Source organism: Myotis lucifugus, unplaced genomic scaffold (assembly GCF_000147115.1).
Source record: "Myotis lucifugus unplaced genomic scaffold, Myoluc2.0 scaffold_14, whole genome shotgun sequence".
NCBI classification, from domain to species: Eukaryota; Metazoa; Chordata; class Mammalia; order Chiroptera; family Vespertilionidae; genus Myotis; species Myotis lucifugus.
The window spans coordinates 8976156-8998634 of record NW_005871062.1 but is presented as its reverse complement, the minus strand read 5'-3'; the positions used below and the strand labels follow the sequence as shown (position 1 = coordinate 8998634).

At 44.2% G+C, this 22479-nt stretch overlaps 1 protein-coding gene across 3 annotated transcripts in view; it reads right to left on the bottom strand.

Annotated features, from left to right (window-relative positions):
- The window catches only part of DGKG (diacylglycerol kinase gamma), a 153834-nt gene that overhangs the window by 49505 nt on the left and 81850 nt on the right, over positions 1 to 22479 (bottom strand). For all 3 annotated transcript variants that reach the window (XM_023750483.1, XM_023750484.1, XM_023750485.1), the window contains one exon: positions 2051 to 2141. In XM_023750483.1, coding sequence (XP_023606251.1) covers positions 2051 to 2141 — 91 coding nt within the window. The remainder of the gene's footprint in view (positions 1 to 2050; positions 2142 to 22479) is intronic.

Sequence of the window (22479 nt, the reverse complement as noted above, 5' to 3'; positions counted from 1 at the left end):
CAGCTACCTGTGGAGCTGGGCAGCCTCCTCACACCTGTCACTCACTTGCCTTGCTCTCCTGTATCTCTGTCCCTCTGTCCCTGGCTCACATGGCACAGGACCATCCATGCACTGCTCTCTAGATGCAAAAATGGTGCCTGTCCCAATCTTGCTGACTGTCAGGAGCTACTGTCACATGACACCCCACCCCTTAGCCTCATGAATAAATACTAAAAGGACTCATTATAAGAAAAACAGGAAGTGCCCCTAAAAGCCACACCCCCCCCCCCACCAGAGGCCACCAGCATCTTCAGCACCCAGGCTACCAGCCTGCTATGCACTTGAGGAAGAGCTCTTGCGTTTTTGATCCAGAGGGGACTTTAGGCAAGGCTGGCTTGGAGGCGGGGGTAGGAGTCCTGGGATTTGGGAGGGCGGGCCACAGAGGCAGGGGGACAGAGCAGCTCTATTCTGGGTTTAGTTTCAAGGCCAGCTGCAGGGAGAACAAGCAGTCGCTGTCCGCCTGCAGCTGGCAGTGGCGAGGCCAGGGCTGTCCCTCACTTAGGGTATATTTAAAGAGTGCCCACTGCATGGTCCTGCCAATAGGAAAAATGCACACTCTCTGGTAGCCATGCTCAGCACTCCTCCTTCGCTGCAGCCTCCAGGCAATGGATTTGTGTATCATCAGAGGATGGCTGGCTCCTCAGCCTCTGCAGGTGTTGGGTGGTACCACCTGGGGATACAACCTGGGCTCCCAGGTCTCTGCCCTCTAACTTGAGCTGCCAAAAGTTCAGGGGATGAGCTGGATTGGCTCCTCCCACCCTGTGGTTGGTAACCCAGCAACCAACGGGAGAGACAGACAGATGAGTCAAATGCAAGCCCAGAATCTCTGGCTTTGTGTTCTGTTTGTGAACACTCCCTGTGAATGCAGACTCCCTTCCGGCAGGGAGTGGTGGGGCTTTCCCACACTGCTTCAGGCCAACTGCTCCTCCGTATAAGAATGCCCAGGCCCCACTTGCCAGCGAATGCAGACTTAGGGACAAAGCTGGTGGGCCAGGGGGAGCCCCTCCTGGCTGAACTCTCTGACTTTGCCATTCACAAGTGAAAAGAACACCACGGGCCTGAATCCCATGGGAAGGTGGGGTTGGTGGCTGAGAACCATGGGCCAGGTAACCAATGGGCCTGAGGTCCTGCAGAACAGAGACCGAGCTGGTGTGCATAGAAGTTTGGACTTTTAGGTGGCCAGAGACAGAGCAGGGAGAGGACTTCACCAAAGCAATCCAGCAGAAGTGGGGTGAGTGGGTGGGAGTGGGCAGCTTATCAACCCAGGAAGGGAAGCCGAGAGGCAAACTTTCTGAGGCAGGCAGGCTGCTACAAGTGCCGGAAGAGTCAGTAAATCACGAGTGCACCAACAGGATCAGCTACATAATTTGAAGGGCCCAGTTCAAAATGAAAATGCAGGGCCCTTTGTGAAGATTATCAAGAATTTCAAGATGGTGACAGAAGAGCATACGATGGAGGGCCCTTCTGAGCGACCACACAGGTTGCACACCTACAAAGCCAGCAGTGAGGACCTATAAGTCAGCTCCTTGAAGCAGCTGTGAAAGCTGAGGCGAGTGAGCGGGGGGATGTCCGGTCACCTCTGGCCTTACTTCCTCTCACCCCTGCTGCCCTGTGGTCCCCAGTTCCTAGGCTTTTACTGGGCTTAGGACATTGCCTCTACCCTAGCAGTAGCTCTTCTCCCTGTGCTTGCTGCAACTAAATCTTCGCCTCTCTGAAAAGGGGGAATTGCAAGGCCACAGTGGGAAGAAGGCTGAGGGCAGAAATAGACTGTGGCCCTGGTCCTTTGGGCCATTAGACCTCAGAACCCCAAGGATCCCTGGACAGGCCAAGAAAGGCTGGTGCAGCAATTAGAGCCTCCTCTGAGTGAGGCTGCAGAGGATGGAGGTACAACATATGGACTACACTCTGGGTCACCAATTAAGGACCCATGGGGACATGTCCTGAAGGTGTGTGTGACAGTCCAGGAGCAGAACCAAGGTCCAGGAAGCTTTCTTCCCATTTGGGGACTTACCTCCAACTCTATGTGGTCATGGAGTTTCTTGCAGGTGGCTGCGAAGGTCTCCGAGGTGCCAAATTCAAAGTACCACAGCTTGTTCTTCATCCTGGACCATGAAGCAGAGACATGGCTCAATATTCTGTATCTGAAATGGTCATGTAAAACAGCTACACAATTGGGGCTGGGAGGCCCAAGTCCCCAGCATTCCCCAAGCTTCTGTTTTCAGCACTTGTTAATCAGATGATTAGGACTGGAATTTATTTTTATTATTTTTTCTTTTTCTTTTTCTTTAATTTTTTTTATTGATTAAGTTATTACATATGTGTCCTTATCCCCACATTACCCCCTATTCCCCCCACTCATGCCCTCACCCCACTGTTGTCTGTGTCCATTGGTTAGGCCTATATGCTAGCATATAAGTCCTTTGGTTGATCTCTCCTCCTTACCCCCACCCTCCCCTACCTTCCCTCTGAGGTTTGACGGTCTGATTGATGCGTCTCTGTCTCTGGATCTGTTTTTGTTCATCAGTTTATGTTGTTCATTATATTCCACAGATGAGTGAGATCATGTGATATTTATCTTTCTCTGACTGGCTTATTTCACTTAGCATGCTTTCCAGTTCCATCCATACTGTTGCAAATGGTAAGAACTCCTTTCTTATCGCCATATCGCCGCATAGTATTCCATTGTGTAGATGTTGGAATTTATTTTATTTATTTATTTATTTTTACTAAATGTTCTTGCTACAAAGTTAGAGAAAAAACTTTTTCATTTCTTAGACACCATGACTACTCTGGGTGAATTGCCAAGTGATCTCTGACCTTCCTGGTCAGAGCAGGAGAAAGGCCTGTGGGCCCCTGTTCCATGAAAATCAACCAGTGGTGACAAATGACAGCGGGCTCTGGTCACTGTCCTTTCTACTATTAATGCACAGAGACTTCAGGCAGAGCCCTCTCTTGGGTATAGTTGGGGTGCAAAGGGAAGATATGACAGCCTTTTGAGACTTGAGGGATGTACAGTCTCGGGACAATGGAGAGGTAGCCCCACAGTAAACCAGCCAAAATGTGTGCTACTTTGTCTATGCTCTGACTGAAGGAAGCAGAGTGAAGAGAATTAGACACAGATTTGCAGGCAAGGTGGAAAGAGAAAAAATAAAAAAGTGAGTTGTTTTATAGAAATTGTTTTCCTCACTTATTCCTCAATTGCATTTGCTTAGGCCATGACCATCTTTCATTTAGGGGTAGACCTGGTCATATTTGCTTCCAAGTAAGAGCTCACTATTTTGAGTTTGATGTTTTTCAATATTTTCCTTAGTGGGAATAAACAATGGGGTTCCCATGTAGCTGAGAGCTTTGCAAAGTCAGATGGTGTGTCCTGACACTTGGTTGTTTTGATCAGATGGTCTCACCAGGAAGTGTTTCTGAAGGTATTCCATTCCCTCCATCCCAACTGTTGTCCCATCAGGAGCTGGCTAAGAGAAGGGATACCTGTCCAGTTTATATGCTGGGAGGTTTTGCTTAAGATTAAACAAAATCACATTCTTCTTGGCACAGTCTTTAGTAGAGAGGATGCTACCTTGAGTGTTGCTGATCCTTCATGCTCAGATTTGTGAACTAAGGGGAAAGGAGCATTCTTCAGAGGCAAGAAGGCTCTTATTTCTTTCCAGTATTTCTTAGGCCAAAGCAGATGATTCTTCAGTATACAGACACAAGTCTTCTCTCTGCATTTCTCAGAGTCCACCTAGAACTTAGATGAGACTGTGTGCTTCCATTGCTTGAAGATTTCTAAGATCTAGTTGATTGGGAACTAGTCTTTCTAACTCTTAGCTTGCAGGAAAAGAAATGATAAATCATGAGGGAAATAAGAATAAGCAAGATTTAGGGAGTTATGCCTCATGAAGAAAGTTAGAAGAACTGGGTGTGCTTTAAGTAGACCAGTGCTTCTCACCCAGTGAAATGTGTCACAGGAATGCCCATGATATCAATCTCCTCAGCCTCAGGGTGGCCAGGCTAGGGTTTGGGGCAGGCAATGTCACAGCAGGCATTCTCATCTGTATGCCAAACAAATGCTTTTGTTTTCTGTGCATGTCATGATATGAAAAGTGTTAGGAAACACTGTTCTAGATCACCAGTTCTCTGCATGCACAACATGACAGAGTAAATATGAGTCAACTGGGAATTTAATTAAAATGCAAGTTGTGATTCAGTAGTTTAGGATTAGGGCCTAAGAATTTCTTGTGTTTTAACAAGCTGCTGATGTTGGTCTAGGGACCACACTTGGACTTGTGAGCACCTGGAGACTACATTTGTGATTCTGAAACATTCATAAGAATTACCTGAGAGATGTGAATAAAATGCTGTTTCCTGGGCTCCCATGTGCAGAGATTCTATGTGATAGTTGTGGGATGGGGCCCAGGAATATGCATTTTTGTGAGTGCCCAGGTAATAAAGATCGTTACTCAGGTCATCAGTTGTTATGACTTTCAGAAACATTGCTGTAGATCCCAATGAAATGACAACTAAGGAAGAAGACATTCTGATTAAACCTGAAAGAGATGATTTCTCAGGGAGAATAGAATGAGGGTCAGTGTCTTTCAATAGAAAATTATGGCAAAAGATCCAATAACAGGAAAAACACAGATTGTCATAAATGTCAAGGTTGAGCATTCTTCTCCAGCAGTGAGAGCATCTCTGTAGCCAGGAGACCTGCTTTGTGATTCCATTTTCAAATATCACTGCAGGTCTGAATCATGACTTTTGAAAGTTATTGCCAGGAGATTTAGAGTTTTAATAAAAATTTCCGGAAACCACAAGCTATTTTTGTCTAAAAGTGGCTCTTTTGAAGATCTAATAAGGTTAAGAGGTCATGGTTAGGTCAGTATTGAAGGATGACTGAAAGGATCAAACACACTACTCATCCATTGCTGCTTAGATGCCCATTGCTGGCTGAGTGACCTTTGGCAAGTTTTTAAGCCTCAGTTTCCTCATCTGTGAAATGGAGATAGTAAAAAGATCTGCTTCAAAGTACAGTTGAGATTAGATGAGATGATTACATCACATAATGCTTACTGCATCGTAAGCTCAACAAGAATGTTAGCTACTTTTAGCTATTATTTTAATGTCTTGCATTGGCATATTTAGATGCCATAGTAAGGCAAAAATGACAGATCAGGTTGGGTAGCCACATACTAGTACATTATACATTCAAATCTTTCTGGGACAGAAAGAGATGTGATTGTATTTGTTAGATCATGTGTCTTGACTTTTGAGTGAAAACATATGTTTCCCACATGTCTAATCTAATAGATTTTTCCAGAGTCATAGACCATACCCTAATTCTTGGTTAATTTTCTTGACTGATCACGTGATTATCCAAAGATGTTGATTGAAACTATGCTTCTGAGAAACCAAGATGGCAGCATAGGTAAACACCTGAGTTTGCTGTCTCGAACAACCACTTCAAAAATACAACTAAAAGACCAAACGGACATCAGCCAGAACCACAGGAAGACTGGCTGAGTGGAAATTCTACAACTAGAAGAAAAGAGAAAAGCATACAGAGACTCAGAGGAGGCGCAGTACGGAAGTAAAATACTAAGGTGCGGATGTGCAAGCGGAGCGGGCTGGCGGCTGAGGGCGCGGTTGTCGTTTTCAATTGGGAGGGAGTCTCAGGCTCTGAGCTCCAGTTCTGGGCGAGTCTCTAGGGACCCAGACTCATACAGGAGAAGCGGGACTGTCTGGCATCGATCGGAACCCGAGGGCAGCTTTCTCTCCGAGGGGCTTGCAGCGATTACCGGGGGAATGAGAAGCAGAGCCTCTGAGGGCAAGACTGAGAGCAGCCATAACTGATAGCCCCGTCCTGTTGATCCCCTGGGACTTTCCCCGCCTAAGCCCTGCAGGGAGGCTTTTGCTGGATAGCCTCAGGCAAAGGCTAGATTAGCACCTCCCTAGAGATCTAGGAGCCAGGAAGCCCAGAGGTCAGAGTGGGACCATCCAGTTTGCAGCTCCGTGGAATCATAAAGGACACACTCAGGGGGCAGACTCAGTGAACACCAAAGCCCCATTGAAGCAAGTCTTGCCCCATAAGGGTGTCTCCAGCACAGAAGTTCTCCCACTGCAGACACAACTGATTCTCACAACCAATTGGCCTGGAGGTCAATTCCTCCCAGTGATAACTACAACAATCAAGACTTAACTACAACAAGACTGTGCACAAAGCCCACAAGGGGATGCACCAAGAGTGTCTACCTCAGGTAATTGGGACACTTAGCACAGAAAGTCACTCTATCGACACAGCGAAGCATAAAAAATGCCGAGACAAAAAACAGGACACAAATGACAGAAATGGAGGAAAGTAAACTGCTGGATATAGAGTTCAAAACCACACTTTTAAGGTCTTTAAAGAACTGTCTAGAAGCCGCCGATAAATTTAGTAAGGCCCTCGAAAAGACTGGTGAGACCGCCAATAAATGTAGTGAGATCCTCAAGAAAACTAATGAGACCCTCGATGTTGTGATAAAGGACCAACTAGAAATTAAGCATACACTGACTGAAATAAAGAATATTATACAGACTCCCAACAGAAGACCAGAGGATAGCAAGAATCAAGTCAAAGATTTGAAATACGAAGAAGCAAAAAACACCCAACCAGAAAAGCAAAATGAAAAAAGAATCCCAAAATACGAAGATAGTGTAAGGAGCCTCTGGGACAGCTTCAAGCATACCAACATCCGAATTATAGGGGTGCCAGAAGAAGAGAGAGAGCAAGATATTGAAAACCTATTTGAAGAAATAATGACAGAAAACTTCCCCTACCTGGTGAAAGAAATAGACTTCCAAGTCCAGGAAGCGCAGAGAACCCCAAACAAAAGGAATCCAAAGAGGACCCACCAAGTCACATCATAACTAAAATGCCAAGAGCAAAAGACAAAGAGAGTATCCTAAAAGCAGCAGGAGAAAGAAAGTCAGTTACCTACAAGGGAGTACCCATACAACTGTCAGCTGATTTCTCAACAGAAACTTTGCAGGCCAGAAGGGAGTGGCAAGAAATATTCAAAGTGATGAATACCAAGAACCTACAACCAAGATTACTTTATCCAGCAAAGCTAGCATTCAGAAGTGAAGGTCAGATAAAGAGCTTCACAGATAAGAAAAAGCTAAAGGAGTTCATCACCACCAAACCAGTATTATATGAAATGCTGAAAGGTATCCTTTAAGAAGAGGAAGAAGAAGAAAAAGGTAAAGATACAAATTATGAACAACAAATACACATCTATCAACAAGTGAATCTAAAAATCAAATGAATAAATAATCTGATGAACAGTATGAACTGGTGATTATAATAGAATCAGGGATATAGAAAGGGAATGGACTGACTATTCTTGCGGGGGGAAGGGGTGTGGGGGGTGCGGGAAGAGATTGGACAATAATCGTGCACCTATGGATGAGGACAGTGGGTGGGGAGTGAGGGCGGAGGGTGGGGTGGGAATTGGGTGGAGGGGAGTTATGGTGGGAAAAAAAAGAGGAACCAATGTAATAATCTGAACAATAAAGATTTAATTATAAAAAAATAAAATAAAATAAATCTTATTCCAAAGCAAAAAAAAAAAAAAAAGAAAAAAGAAACTATGCTTCTGAGAAAATGCATATTTGGTGTGAAAAAAAGCATTTATCAATTCAAGAAACACTCATTGTGTCAGGACTAGATGGGGGTCTATTGGTGCTACAATGAAGAACAAAACAAAACCCTTTATGCACCAGGCACCTGGGAAAGACAGGCAAGGAAACAGACCATAGTGTTGTGAGCTGAGCACTAAGTACTGGGAGTAGCTAAGAGGAGGTGACATCCAGTTCTTAGTGGGGTCAGGGGTAGTTAGAGAAAGGATCCTAGGCAGGCAATGCCAGGGTTGAATTCTGAAGGATGTAGAAGGGAACAGAGAAGCTGAAGGAAGAGCATTCCAGGTAGAGGAAGAAGATAAGCCAATTGCACAGAGAAAGAGGGAGCATTTGCCAGTAAGGCTGGAAAGGCAGACAAAAGCAAGATTATAAAGGTTGGGGATGCCATTTCGGGGTTTGTGGTTTATCTTAAAGTCTATAGTTTGTCATGGATCATCCTTAAGTGGGTGTAGTGGTGAGAGTGGTGGCACTAGTGACCTTATCAGGTTTGTGCTTTTTAAAGATCATTCTGTACCAAGTGTGGAGAGTGGATTGGAAGGGGGTGGGTACAGACTGGAAGCCCGGAGAATAGTTTGGAGGTGGTATAGAAATCCAGGAGACAATTGGGAAGGGCCTGAACAAAGGTAGTGACAATAGAGTTCAGGAGAAGAGAATGGATTCACAAGCTAAAATTTAGGAGGTGGAATTCACAGCACTGGTTGGTTAAGGAGTGAGTGAGAAAGAGTACCAAGTAGCACACCCAACTTTTTGTCTTATATAGCATGGTAGACAGCAGGTGCCATTCACTGAGAGAGGGGCACAGGAGATCAATTCTTCAGACGCGAACTCATTTTTTTTGGTTGATTTTTCTTTGTTAAATGGCATTTAAATATATAAAATAAATATCAAAAATATAAGTCCTTGTTTTACCATCCATCTATCCATCCAACCAACCATCCATCCATCCATCTATCCATTCATCTATAAAATATCTACTGAGCCCTACTATGAGCCAGGCACTGTGTAGGGCCTAGGATCTCTGTCCTCACAGAGCTTACATACTTTTAATAGCTTCACCAAGACACTCCCATTTGACCTCTGACCCACAGCAGACTAGCTGTTTGAAATCTAAGAGGATGTCAATCTAACTGGATGTCACCTCCTCTTAGCTACTCCCAGTACTTAGTGCTTAGCTCACAACACTATTTCTCCTGTTTTAACTCAGGCAAGTTTTAGTTAGAAGTGAATGCATTCTATTTCCATGGCTCTTTGGCTTTGCACTCTGCTGAACATTTTACATATACAATCTCTCTCAATTCTCAGAAAAACCCTATGAGATAAGTACTATTGCTACAAATAAGGAAACCAAGACTTGAGGAGGTAAGTAACTTGCCTAAGGTAGCAAAGCAAGTAAGTGCAGAGGGGTCATCCAACCCAGACTGTCGGACCCCAGCTGTGCTTTGCTGCCCTGCAACCTGATCTTAGCATGCTTTTGCATATTGTGTGGTGTGGTGGCGTGTGCTCCTATTGCACTTACTAGACTGCTGTGGTTCTCCTTCATCAGGTTGTTAAATGGATGTACTGGGGGACTGGGGTGTTAGTGGTTGCATCACCTCCTAGGAAATGCTGTCTGATGAAGAGTGTCAGGCCCTCCCAGCTCCCAGCATCCAGAGGCTCTAGAGGAGTTGGAATCACATTTGTCACAGAAACCCTCCTCATCTTGAATTTATATAGTCTCAGAGAGTCAGGGAGACCAGAATTGACCCCTGGCAAAGCCATATGCTCCCAGTACACCCTGCACCTTTCCTTCTCTGAGAAATGGGCAGAGGCAGTGTGCCCTTGAACCAGCCCAAATACAGAGTGAAAAAGAGAAAGCTGGAGATAAACCTAAATTGCTCTTCAGGCACCTCCCACTGCAGGTTCAACATGGGCCTTTTTCAGCCAGTCATTACAACAGAGTGCAGTGTGGCCTAAGGTAAAGACCCCAGAATGGAATCAAGGGTCCCTGGGTTCAAATTTGGACTCTGCCCTTTATGGGTCATGTAGCTTTGAGCAATTTTTTTTTCTTTTCTGAGCTTCTTTACCCATTAAATGGGCTAATACTTAACACAGTGTTAAAAATATTAAAAGAGACATGTAAAACCATCTAAAATCGATCTTGGTCTACAGAAGGTCCACATCCCCTCTACACAATAAATGTTCATTGATTGAATGTTACGATGCCTTGTCAATAATCAAAGTACTCTCTTCCTAATTAAGGTCACTTATCTGGTTACTGAGAAAAATAGCTACTAGCCTTATTTTTGAAATGATATAAAGGGGGATTATTTGGTTTCCACTGTTCTAGCCACCAAAATGGTTGACAATACTAAGGCAGGAGTTATGGGGGTAGGAACAGAGAAGAAAAGAGACTCCTATTGGAAGAAAGGCTGATCAGGTAAGGTGGCTCCCACAACCCTGCATGACTGAGATTAGCTATTAATGGTGGGCCCTGAAGTGGAGGTAGGCTTTAGGCCAAGTGATATAAGAGAAGATAAGACAGAATCTTTCTTTGTGTATGTTGGGGTGTTGTTGCCAAGGACTTTACTGGCAGGCGTATCTGAGGCGGGTTCCCTGTGGGTTACGGGCTGCCCCCTTTCTCAGCTGCTAGAAGATTAGGAAGGAAACCAAACTCCCAGCCTACAGTCATTGCATACCAAGACACCAGGGAGCAGTAATCTGGATTCTTCTACATTGTACTGTGTACACTGTCAGAGAAGATCCACATAGCAAGGGGTGCTGACAGCTTGTTTGTTGGCCTGGAAGTAGAGAAAGCCTCTTGTCAGGGAGACTTTGGCCTTTTGGTTTTGCAGTCAGCCAGGCATTTTACATATATTATCTCTTTCTATTCTCAGAAGAACCCTCTGAGTAGGTACTGTTGCTGAATATAAAGAAATTCACAGATTGAAGTGAATTCTCCTTTGCCTCATCTTCCCTTTCTTCTTTTTTTTTCTTTACCAACTCTAGCACCAGCACCTTTCCAAAGCCTCTGGTAAAAGTCAATAGGCATGAGATACCTCACAATTTGAGGGGGAATGTTGCCCCTTCCTCCCCTGCCCCATCTGCTTGACAACCAAAGAGCTTGGATGCCTTCTTCTCTTTTGAAGATGTCTCCCAGCCACTTTCCTCTTAGCTCTTGCTGGAGGTCTGCTGCTGCTGCCTGTGGCACTGGCTTTTGTCTGTTTTATCTTCACTTGTACAAGAACATGGCATTTGGAATCTGAGAGGCGAGGGGTCATGACCAGCTTTGCCACCCACTGGCTAGTCAAGTTATTTAAGTGCTTCGAACCTTTGTTTCTTCTTCTACAAAATGGGAATATTATTCTCTGCCCAACAAAGTTGTAAAGCTCATGTGGCAAATGCAAAGCACCAAGCAGGTGTTTAATGCATGGTAAGTGCTCACTAACTGTTCTCCCTTGTTGCTAGGATACACAATCACTGGAGACTCATCCCCCAGCGGCTGCAGAGTGGAAGCAGTGTGGGGGTCTATCCCAGGCAGCCAATACTTTTTAGAGAAAATAAAACTAACAATGTTTTAATGACTTCTGGAATGCGTTTTCTGCATCTGTCTTGCTGAGTTTTCTTTGGCCCATCATTTCTTTCCTTCTCATAATCACCTTTCAGCTGGAGATGACTAATCCTTAACCAGTTGTCCTGAGGCTGGTTTCCAGGTCCCCGAAACTCCTAGGTTCACTCTCAGGCTCTGAATTATCCAGGTGAACCCGTCTTTGAGGTAGAACACCCTCATCTAGGGCACTCTCAGTCACATGGAGGAGTGGGAAACAGCAGCAGGGACCCTGGGGCTTGACTGCATTTCTGGGTTTTCTTAATTTACCCCCTTGCTTTATAAAAAATAACATCGATTGCACATTAGTTAGTTGAATCTTTTCATTTGAAAGATGAGGGAAAAATAGACTAATTAAAAATATTCTTTTATATTTGTTAACAATTTTGGGGCTGGATTCAGTTATCCTCCTGACAGCCTAGGAATAGCCTGTATTCAAGGATGGCCATGAGTGAAACCAAGCTAGCTGCCAGGCATTTTCACCAGCAAAGGCCACGAGCTTCTGGTGGCCCTTTTCTGATAATCTAAGAACTTTTTAGGGCAATGGACTTTTGAAGACATCAAAACATGAAAACATTTCTTTGGGCTTAGAAGGCTACAAAGAGGATACTACAGCTATTTCTAGAAAGAGGAGGCCTTGAAGAGAAGGTATTCCTCTTTGTGGTTTGGGCTTTGATAATCAGGCTCCTTGAGTGGGTCACGATTTAGTCAGTTAGGCCTTCTGTGTCAGCTAGGTGAAACATGCTACCCAGAGGATGGGTTCTGTGTTGTGTTGAAATAGTAGAGACTATGCTGAGCCCACAGGCAGGAGACCCGCCATCCAGCCCCAGTTCTCATACACACTGGCCTATGACACCACAAGAGTTGGTTGGGGCTGCCCAGACTCAGTTCCCTCATCTACAATGGAAGACTCTGAATAGCCTACTTGTAAGGTTTCTCCAAACTTCCTGACATCTTGAGATAACACAATACAGGCTAGGGAGGAAGGGCCCATGTGTTCCATAAGTGCCACCACTAAGGAGTGTGATGCCCAACTATTTCCATAGCTATCATTTTTAAAAGAAGAAATATGTGTTTTTATGTAAGATCTCCTGATTATTAGAGTTGGCAAGTAATTCAACTTTTTAAAAGAACGCTGCATAGGCCCAAAACTACACATCCGGGGAAAATGATGCCTAGCTTACATTAATTATAAATTTTCATAAGGTTCATCTTAATTAAAAAACAAAACAAATGATCTCACTTATTACTCTAGAGGGTTTTCTGGGTTATTGGTGGTGTTATTGTTCCTACTAGTGAAGCTAGTAGACTAGAGTCTGGTTATTAAGGTAAATAATAATCTAGCAACATCAAGCAGCTATGATAATAACACAAAGGGAATGAAAAACGAATTGAATTATAATTGAATGATGACTGTTGGTAAGAATATTAAGAATACTCTATCTGTTGACATTTTACATTAAAAAAAATTCCAATTGCCTTTGGAAGTTCAGTAATTGTGTTAACCAAAGTTTACATCAAAGGTTAAAAAAGAGGGGGGAAAAGCAGGTGGGCTTGGTTCTAAGGCCAGGATGTCAAGTCCTGTAAGGGGCCCATGGCCGTCACCTCACAGGTGCTGCAGAGGCCATCTGTGTCACCTCACAACCAGCTGCCCTGGCCCATCAGAAAGCTTGTCACCACATCTAATCCACCCTGCATGCTGTCCCCTGTTCTCACTGCTCATTGGAATGGGCACTTGGTGACCCTCAGGCATGGAGCTGTGGATGGAAGAATCTTTTCCAAGAGTGGGCAGTGGCCCTTTGGTACAAGGGAAAGTGAGCCCAGCAATCAGGAAGGAGACTTTATAAATAGCTGTTTTTGTTCTCTGAGCATGTCGCTTGTGCCTGCTGGTCCTGCCAACAGATTTGTCTTGGCTCAGTGTATTTCAGCTTCACGGGGCAAGGTATCCCCTGGCTTTTCTTCATGTTGGGGACAGGACTGGTGCTCATAGCACTACGAAAAATCTATGGTGGTGAATGAAAGGGAGGGCTGAAGACCGGAGATCAGAAGAGGGTGGGTAGAAACATGGGGAACAAAAAGATGGGAGAGCTCAAGAAGGGGCTAAAGAAAATAAAAAGGAACAGAAAGGAGGGAAAGACCCACCAAGCATGTATTTTATAGTATTTTATGGAATCCTCTTAATAACCTATGAAGACACTTAAGTCATTTTAATGTGTGAAAAATTACCTGTAAAATCACAGGTGACAGATCATTTGCACTTAAGTGGCCTTTGGGGTCCAGGGATTCCAAGCCAGGAAATCACAAGTTCCAAGGATTCTTTCAAAGAGTCCAGGAGTTGCAGTCAACATTTCTTAATGTGGAATAGTGTTTGTGCATTTGCTCTTTGTAAAGAATGCATAGGCTAATTAGTGGATTAATTTTTTTTATGTGGAATGGAATTAACTCAATTATCTCCAGAGGCACTGATTGAATGGCAAATGGATGTTGTTGAATAATAAAAATGGGAAAGTGAGTTACTGCCTAGAACAGCTTAATGGATATCTTATTCAATATGGCTCCCATGGTGGGGGTGTTCAGGAACGAATAAAAGTAGTGCACTCTTTGATAGTACAAGGGTGTATGCAGAACTGTACTCCATTCCAGCCCTGGATGTTGGCTCTCTTCTAAGCCATAACAGCCTTCTCATGGTACAGACTAGCAAACTGAGACCAGTCCTGATGATGCACTGGCTAGAATTCTAACCCCAGCTCCTGTTGCTATGCCCCAGAGACATCTGAGAGAAATGGAAAAGTCAATCAGAGCCACACAGGTAGTGACCGCAAAACTGGGCAATTCTTATTCTTGCTTGTGGGTTGGCTTGGCTCACAACTACTACTCCGGCCATGGACACAGTCAGGAGATCCCAGCTCTAGTTTGGTTGGCTTTGGCTGCTCTGGACCCCTTGGCACTCTTTGCCACAGAGTCTGAGTTCCAGGCGTCCCTATTGGTCTCTGGTCTCCACTCTTGCCCCAAAGTAATAAAGGGTCAAACCCGCTGGCCCCACGTCCAGAGCAACCTCTCCACACCTTCAAGGGTAAGTCTGGGCCCCAGAGAATGTCTTCTCTTTGAACAGTGACCCTTTTCTTCCACACAAGACAGTTTGTGTTTGTTTCCAAGGACTATGGACATATTCTCCATCAGTAAGCTCTCCCGAATTCTGTCTGGCACCTGACAGTATCTCTTCCTAAGGGCAGGACTCCAGCACAAAGCCTGCCAAAGTCTGAAATCAGATCCTCCCCCAAAGCGGCACCCGGGGACACACATGTGCGCGTGGCGGAACACACGCGGGCCAGAACAGGGAGCTTCTCTGCGACTCCATCCACAGTTACTATACTCGGTCGCAGACACTGCCTCTCTGAGAACCACAGCCCGGCCTGAGAACTGCCACAGTGAAGTGAATGCCACCACATGGCCCTGCCACTTTGGGGGTGACCCTCGGGACAGACAGCTGGTGAGGCAGCTAGGGTTTTCCTCTCCTGAGGGCCCGAGTCTCTGGAGTGTTTTTCCACTTAGTATCTGTCCTTGCCAAGAGAAAAGAGCTCCCTTCCCCCATCCAAAAAAAGAAAAAAAAATCTCAGTGTTTGGCTGCTTTTAGCAATCCTTTCTTCCTTTGAAGTTTTATTCACGGAATGAAAATCCCCTTCAGGCCGATTTGGCTGAGGCTAGAGGGCTCTGAACAAGCTTGCTCTCACAGCTCTCAGAGAACAAAGTCAAACACTGGGACCAAATGAAACCCTGCTCCCGGAGGGGAAGGGCAGAGGCAGATGTGTGCCTCGCAGGTTCTCAGTAGCTTTCTGATTCTGAACTTTGCTCTACCAGCATTCACACACCCTTTGGCCCAGGAAAGTGAGACAGTGAAAGCCTAGGTGAGCAAGGACAGCTGATTAGAAGGGAAGCCCTGAACGTCCAGAGAGGACAGGCCACTTTGCTGGGACTGAGCTCTTGCTGAGGAAGGCCAGTTACAGGGCCTAATCAAATAAGTCTAGAAACTAGCAACGGTCTGGGCGAGCCAGGGCAAACCCCAGAAGCAGGACTGCACCCTGACCTTACCGTAATTCCCGGATGGGCCCCTACAGAGACAGCCTAGCTTTGCCTCCCACCCTCCCTCCTGCCCCAGCTCACCCCCAGCTATTGAGAATCACGTATCCAGTGTTCTCTGAGTGCTGAACCTGCACTAGGTGCTTAGTACACCAAAGGCTCCCCCCATGTGGTAGGTACTATGGTGGTTATTTTGTAGATGTGTTTGAGAATGTTGTTCTTTGGCAAATGCAAGGGTAGACTGTCATGGTGTCTGAGAAGATGCAGTCTGAATGAGTCTGCATCTCCTCACTTCCTTCCACAACCAGCCTTTCTGGGCATGAGGCAGTGCCCAAGTTATGATAGGTCAGGTTACAAAAGTTCCTTGGATAAGCCACTTGTTGTCACTCTGAGCACATTTCCCCATAGAAACAATGTTATGTTGACGTTGATTCCTAGGCTAACCTACAAAAGCCAATTAACCCATTACATATCCAATGTCTGGTTTTGGAGACAGCTTGGTGGAACAGAAGGAGCTCTGGTTAGAAGCCAGAAAGGCTTGGGTTCAAGCCACAGACCAGTCACTTATTTGCTCTGTGGCCTTGGGCAAGTCATTTAGTCTCTGTTCCTTAGTTGCTTCATCTTTGAATTGGGATAGTATTACCTACCTCGCAGGGATTGTTAGGAATGTTAATTGAGAAAGTACAGATAGGCCACATGGCATACACTCAAATAATGGTGCAATAGAACTCCACTTCTATATGTAAAACTAGCTTTACGGCCTCATGGATTCTGAGTTCCAGTTCGAAATATAAGTGGCATGTCTCTCCTGCTAAATTTGGATTGGAGAATCTTTGCTTTCCTCAACTTCCTGGGGAAAACACAGGCAATTCTTCCACCCTAAAGTCCCTGGTGGCCACCATGAAGTCTGGGCTGGAGTTCTTATGGAGTGAGGAGAAGAGGTAGGAAGGGGAGTAAAGAACATAACATAAGGATGCATCCGATTTCTTCTTTCTGCTATGGTAAAACTACAAGATGATCTGGTTACTTCCTGAGTTTCCTGTGCCTTCTACAGCATCCACCAGGTGGATGCCTCTTGGTCAGAATTAAATAGTTTAATTTAATCAAGTAGTTCCCTCCTTGCTTCCTCTACCTTTTCAGTCATGAAATTGTTAGCGAGGTAAGTCAGTAATTCATTAGATGGGAAGTGCATGGATAAATAGCCCCTTCCCATCCCTATTTCATCTTCTTCCTCTGCCAGTTTAAAAAAATCTTAAATGGGAAAGCATCCACCAGAGCCTGCCTCTGCCTGAGAAGACTAGTATACACTGCCAGCAAATCCTTTCTGCTTCGCCCTTTTGAAAAAGCTCATCCATATGCTTTCGGCTTTGCTTCTGCTCTGACATTTGTGACTTCTTATACTGTGTGTACACTCCTAACACCCATTTCAATGACCGAGCTCATGTGCACGTGTCCCCCCCAACCTGGCGTGACATTCTGGCTGTGTGCTCTACCCCACCCTCTCTCTGCTGTCTCCGGGGAGGTCACGCTTGTCTCCCCTGATGAACACGACTCGTTCCCTTTGCTCCCTCTCTGGGGAGTTGGCAAATGTGCCCCGCTAGGTCTGTGACCTGCTGCTCCGCCCTTCAGTTCCTCGGGAGAACTGCTTGGCATCTCTTCTGCCGGGCCTCTTATTTCTAGCTCACACCTGCTGCCCCTCCGTGGGCTGTGATTTTAGAGTTTCATTTGAACATTCTACTTTATCCCCCTTAAGTCTCATTTTAAAGCGCTCCTGCTTGGTCTTCAAGTTTCTGACCACAAATATTTCTTTTGGTTTATGTGACAAACTCGCAATGCCTTGCTAGGGGCCTGTCATTCCAGCATTGAAATCCATGGCCCAGAAGAACCGCCGTTCTCAAATCAGCTGCAGAGCAGCTCTGTGTCCACCCTACATGTCTGGTTCTTCTACAAGTAGGACTCATGGCTGAGGAAGAGACTAAACCATTGCCTCTGCCCCACATCTCTTCGTTTCCTACCCAAGACACCAGAGTCACCAAGATACTGGCCAGGATTCCTCTGGACGTGTCTCTCAGCCCACACCCACAGGCAGAAGGGAGACAGTTTATGGTTACAAGTTTTCCTGTACTCCTTTTCATCTCTAACACAGGGGTCTCTCCAGTGTGAATTCAGCAAAATAGTGGTCTCATTAGATGCTCTGGGACAGGTTGATTCTGTAGTCAAGTACATTTGGGTACTTTATCCTGTTTTTGCATGGTCTCAATAGGTTGGAATCTAGATCAAAGGCTTTACAACATCGTACAGAAAAGAAATATATTTAATTTGGAATTTCCAAGTGTATTTGATGATTGACCTCCCTGCCCTCTATCTTCCTGTGAATTTCCTTTTAACATCTCGTGGAATTTACTTTAACCAATGTTACTTAAATACACACCTGAAAGAGACTACTTGGGTAGCTACCTCCATAGGTTATTTTCAAACCTCATGATGATCTCCTTAGCTGTTCTGCTCTCCCTTCTCCAGAAGGTCCAAACCCATCCTCCTTGGGTACAGTCTCATACTTCTATTTTTATTCCCCACACAGGGGTTGGGCATTTCCTCTTTACTTCCATGTTAAATCTGTTTCTTAATCAGACTCTGACTTTGCTTTATGTTCTCTTTGGCATTCTGAGTCCCTTTCCTTTCTGGTTTATTTCTTTTAAGACACCTAGGAACCCTTCAACAGTGTGAATACACTGACTTCTTAAGTTTTCCTCAAGCGCATTCATTCTATTCTTTGGTGAGACTAGTTTACATTTGTATCACCAATAATTTGTGACCAAGTTCAAGCAAGGAAAAGAAATAATTGGTCCCCATCACATAACTAAGGTTATAGTTCCTTAGAGGCTCACAAATCTCTTGAGGCTTAAAAATATGTTTATTTTTGTTTTGTTTTAATTTCTGTTGTTAATCCTCACCTGAGGATATTTTTTTCCATTGATTTTTAGAGAGTGGAAGGGAGGGAGGGGGAGAAATATATATATATATATATATATATATATATATATATATATAGAGAGAGAGAGAGAGAGAGAGAGAGAGAGAGAGAGACAGAGAAACAGAGAGAGAGAGAGAGACAGAGAGACAGAGACAGAGAGAGAGAGAGAGAGAGAGAGAGGTGAGAGAGAAACATCATTTGATTGACTCCTGCAGGTGCCACAACTGGGATCGAACCAGCAACCCCGGTATGTGCCCTGACCAGGAATTGAACCCGCCATCTTCTGGCGTACAGGAGTACACTCCAACCAACTGAGCCATCTGGCCAGGGCCACATTTGTTTTTAAAATGGGAAGATTTTATATACACACCTGGAGTCCAGTTTCTCTTGAGAAATCAGATCTGTTCATACTTGGCTGCTTTCCAACTTGGAAATAATTGGCTGAAGCTGAGTACTGGCTGCTCCCATTACACAGGGCACATGCTCTCCACTTTGCTAGAGTCCCTACCACTCCTTAAAGCCTCATATACACTTACTTCCCCCATATACATTAACTCTCTGGCTTCTGCTGGCATTTGGATTTGTGACCTTGCATATAGACCTTTGTAGTTTCCTCCAGGAATTTTCCTAGAAGTCGTCTAAAAAATGTCTCCCCCACTTCCTTCCCAATCTGATCCTTTCCATCTGAGCTGTTGGTACCTTTGGTTATGAATCCTAATATGTATTTAATTTCAAGGTCTGACCAGCTTCACCAGGGTAGGAGCTAAAGCTGCTGGCATTTGCAAAGATTACATGCACAGCAATAAAATATCATCCCAAATCCACCTTTTCTGGGAAAAATATTTTCGGTTCTGTATTTATGAGTCAGGCACAACCTGGCTTTCTCAATTATTTAACAATCATGGAACAGCAAGTAATGAACTTGTCCTTTAACTATTGGAGAAGCATCTTAAGCTCATGTTTACCTTTCTTTTGAAATTTCCACTTTGCAAAATTGGATGGTTATTGTGAATATTAACATGATAATATAAAGTCTTGATTATTAAAGGACATGTTATCCAGTCTTCAAATCTCTTCTTCCTTTGATGTACTATTGTTGACTATTTCATTTTTCTTTAGTACACTCATCACCAGTTGGGTGGGAACCAGGCCATCAGCTCAAATTAGAGGGAAGCCTGTTGTGTTATCTTCACCCAACCATGCACATGTCTGCAGAAGCCCTGGTTGTGAGCAGTCTCCATTCCTCCCCCTGTCCAGGCTCAGATACAAGGTGATGCAGAAGAGGAAAGGGAAAGCCTGATTAAGTAGAATGCTTTGTGCTGACAGCTCCAGTCAAAGTTTTACTAAGACTAACAGTTTTGAGTTTGTATTTATCCATGATGCTCCTAACACCTCTTGTCCTATAGTAACTCAAAGCTGGAGATTACAGACACACTTTCAGCTCATTGAGTTCAAAGGCAAGGTGAGGTACTTGGCTTGATTGGCACTTTGGAATGCTCTCCAAAAAGGCCACTTTCCAGATTAAAGGAACCCTTCATTCGACAGAATAGAAAAGATATTGTTGCTAGACAATGAGGAATTTCCATCTAAGGGTAAATTCAATAAACATGAATATTCAACAATTATGTAAGTCCCTGACGCTTTAACAACTTGAGGGTATAAGTACATTCTTGGAATGAGGAGAGCCCCTCTTTCATTGAAGAGCATTAGGAGATCAGGGAAATACTCTCTTAGGAAAATGTGAAGTGGTAAGGCTAAAGAAAAAAAAACTAATCACTCCTACAATCTTCAAAGCAGAGATCTGATGACCACCCTCCCCCCATCCCAGAGTGGCATTTATACAAGAGATACTTATACTGGGACGGGAAAGAAACCTAAAGTCCTGGACAGAGCTGTGGTTCTATAAGTTATAATAGCCAAGAATCACTATGCATCTAACTTGGAGATTCTACAATGTACTGCTGCATGTTCTCCTCACAAATCCCTGCAGTAATCAAGAGCATCATACCAATACCTGAAACATTCGAATCCACTTATTTATCTACTCTAATTCTCATAAGCATCTTGTGAGATAGTTATAATTTCCATTTTCACACACCAGAAAATTAAGAATCAGAGAAGTGAGTAACTTTCCCAAATGCATCAGTTAAATAAGAGGCAGGGTGGGAGCTGAAACTCAGTTCTGATTTTGAGCACAGTGAAACCCGGGGATTAGTATCGCTTTCACACAAGAATGACACAGCCTGACAGATGGAGTTGTAAGCCATTTGCCCAGGGTTTCTTGAGAGATAGTTACCTTATTTCACTAAAAAGAGTTACTGAGTTTCCTGATAAGTCCAGAAAAAGGCTGCTTTCAAAATTTCCTTTCGCCAAATAGAAAGTGCATTAAATTTTTCTTTAGTAAATATTGATTTAAATAAAGAATTAAAATTTACCCCTTGAATCTTTCTTGAGAATATATATTACTCTTCCACCTTGTTTTTCAAGTTCTTTTTAACAAAACGTGCGCAAGTGTGAACTGTGTAAGGAAAATACATTGAAATGAATATGCTAATCACATCAGCTCTAAATATAAAGACGGACTTTGTTGTGTCACAAAAATGCTCTAAAGCAAAGGATAATACTTTCCAAAGTTTTAATTAGTAAAGTATAACAGAGGGTTAATAAACTCTGATATTCTTTTCTCTGGAGCTAAAACAAACAAACAAACAAACAAAAACCATGTTAAGCTAAGTTTAAAAGCCACCTAAGTCAAATTCTGCATGAAAGAATTTGAAATCATAGTGGTGAGAAAGAGAGAATGACGTGTGTGTGTGTGTGTGTGTGTGTGTGTGTGTGTGTGTGTTTTCTTCAATATGGACTTCTACCTCCACAAGCAAATAGCATGCTGCAAAGTTCATGGTTTGTAAGAAAGCTGTGAGGTTGGTTTCCATAGTTTTTCTGGCTCTGATATGTACTAACTCCCCAGGTTAGCAGAGTTGGTTCCTCTTATCTCTCTCCTGCCACACTCTTCTGTTTCCTCCTAGGAGGGGTAGGGGGTACCTCTTCTCCTCTCTCACTGGATCTCTGTCTGACCTAATACCCTTTACTATTCTAACACTTCAGCAAGCATCAACCCACGTTCCTAGGAGCTGAAATTTTGCCTCTGGAAAGACTTTTTGTTTTGTTAATCCTCAACTGAGGATATATTTTTTTCTATTGCTTTTTCAGACAGAGTGGGAGAGAAGAAGGGAAGGGGAGGGAGGGAAAGAGAGAGAGAGAGAGAGAGAGAGAGAGAGAGAGAGAGAGAGATACATTGACTAGTTGCCCCGACCTGGGAGGGGAGCGAATCCACAACCCAGGTAGATGCCCTTGACCAGGAATCTAATCCACTACCCATTACCCATTGGTGTGTGGGCAGATGCTCTAATCAGTAGGCACACCAGCCAGGGCTCTGGAAATACTTTGAAGGAGAATTCATCCCTTCACTTATCTATTCAAAAAACGTTTGTTGACTACCTCACCGTTCATTCACTCAACTACGGAATAAAATACAGAACCAAGATCTGTACTGTGGGAGAGCACCAAGATCTGGCCATAGCTGCCTCTACCTGCCTTTTTAGCTTACCTTGGAACCACTCTCCTTTCCTCTCATGTCCAGCGTCCACACACACGTCTGCCCTTTGCCCAAGCCGCATGCCTCTAAGCATGTGTCTGGTATCTTCCTTCCTCAGTGAATTCCCACTTCTCTCTCAAGCTTGCACTCAAATGTAACCCTCTTTCTGAAGTCTAATCCCACTTTCCCAGGTGCTCCCACACACACTCATTATTCATGTCCTCTTGTTAAAACAAAGTTCACCATGTTATATTGTATTTCCTTCTTTCGTGAGGGTTTGAGGGAGGGCTGGAATTGTGTCCTCCAAAACCTCATGTTGAAGTCCTAACCCTAGTATCTGTGAATGTTAAGATGAGATCATACTGGGTTAGGGTGGGCCAAATCCAATGACTGGTATCTTTAGAAGAAGAGGGAAATCTAGGCAGAGAGACACAGAGGCACAGAAAGAGAAGGCCATGTGAAAATGGAGGCAGAGATTGGAGTGATGCAGCTACAAGTCCCGGGGTGCCAAGAATTGCTGGCAACCACCAGGCAAGGAAT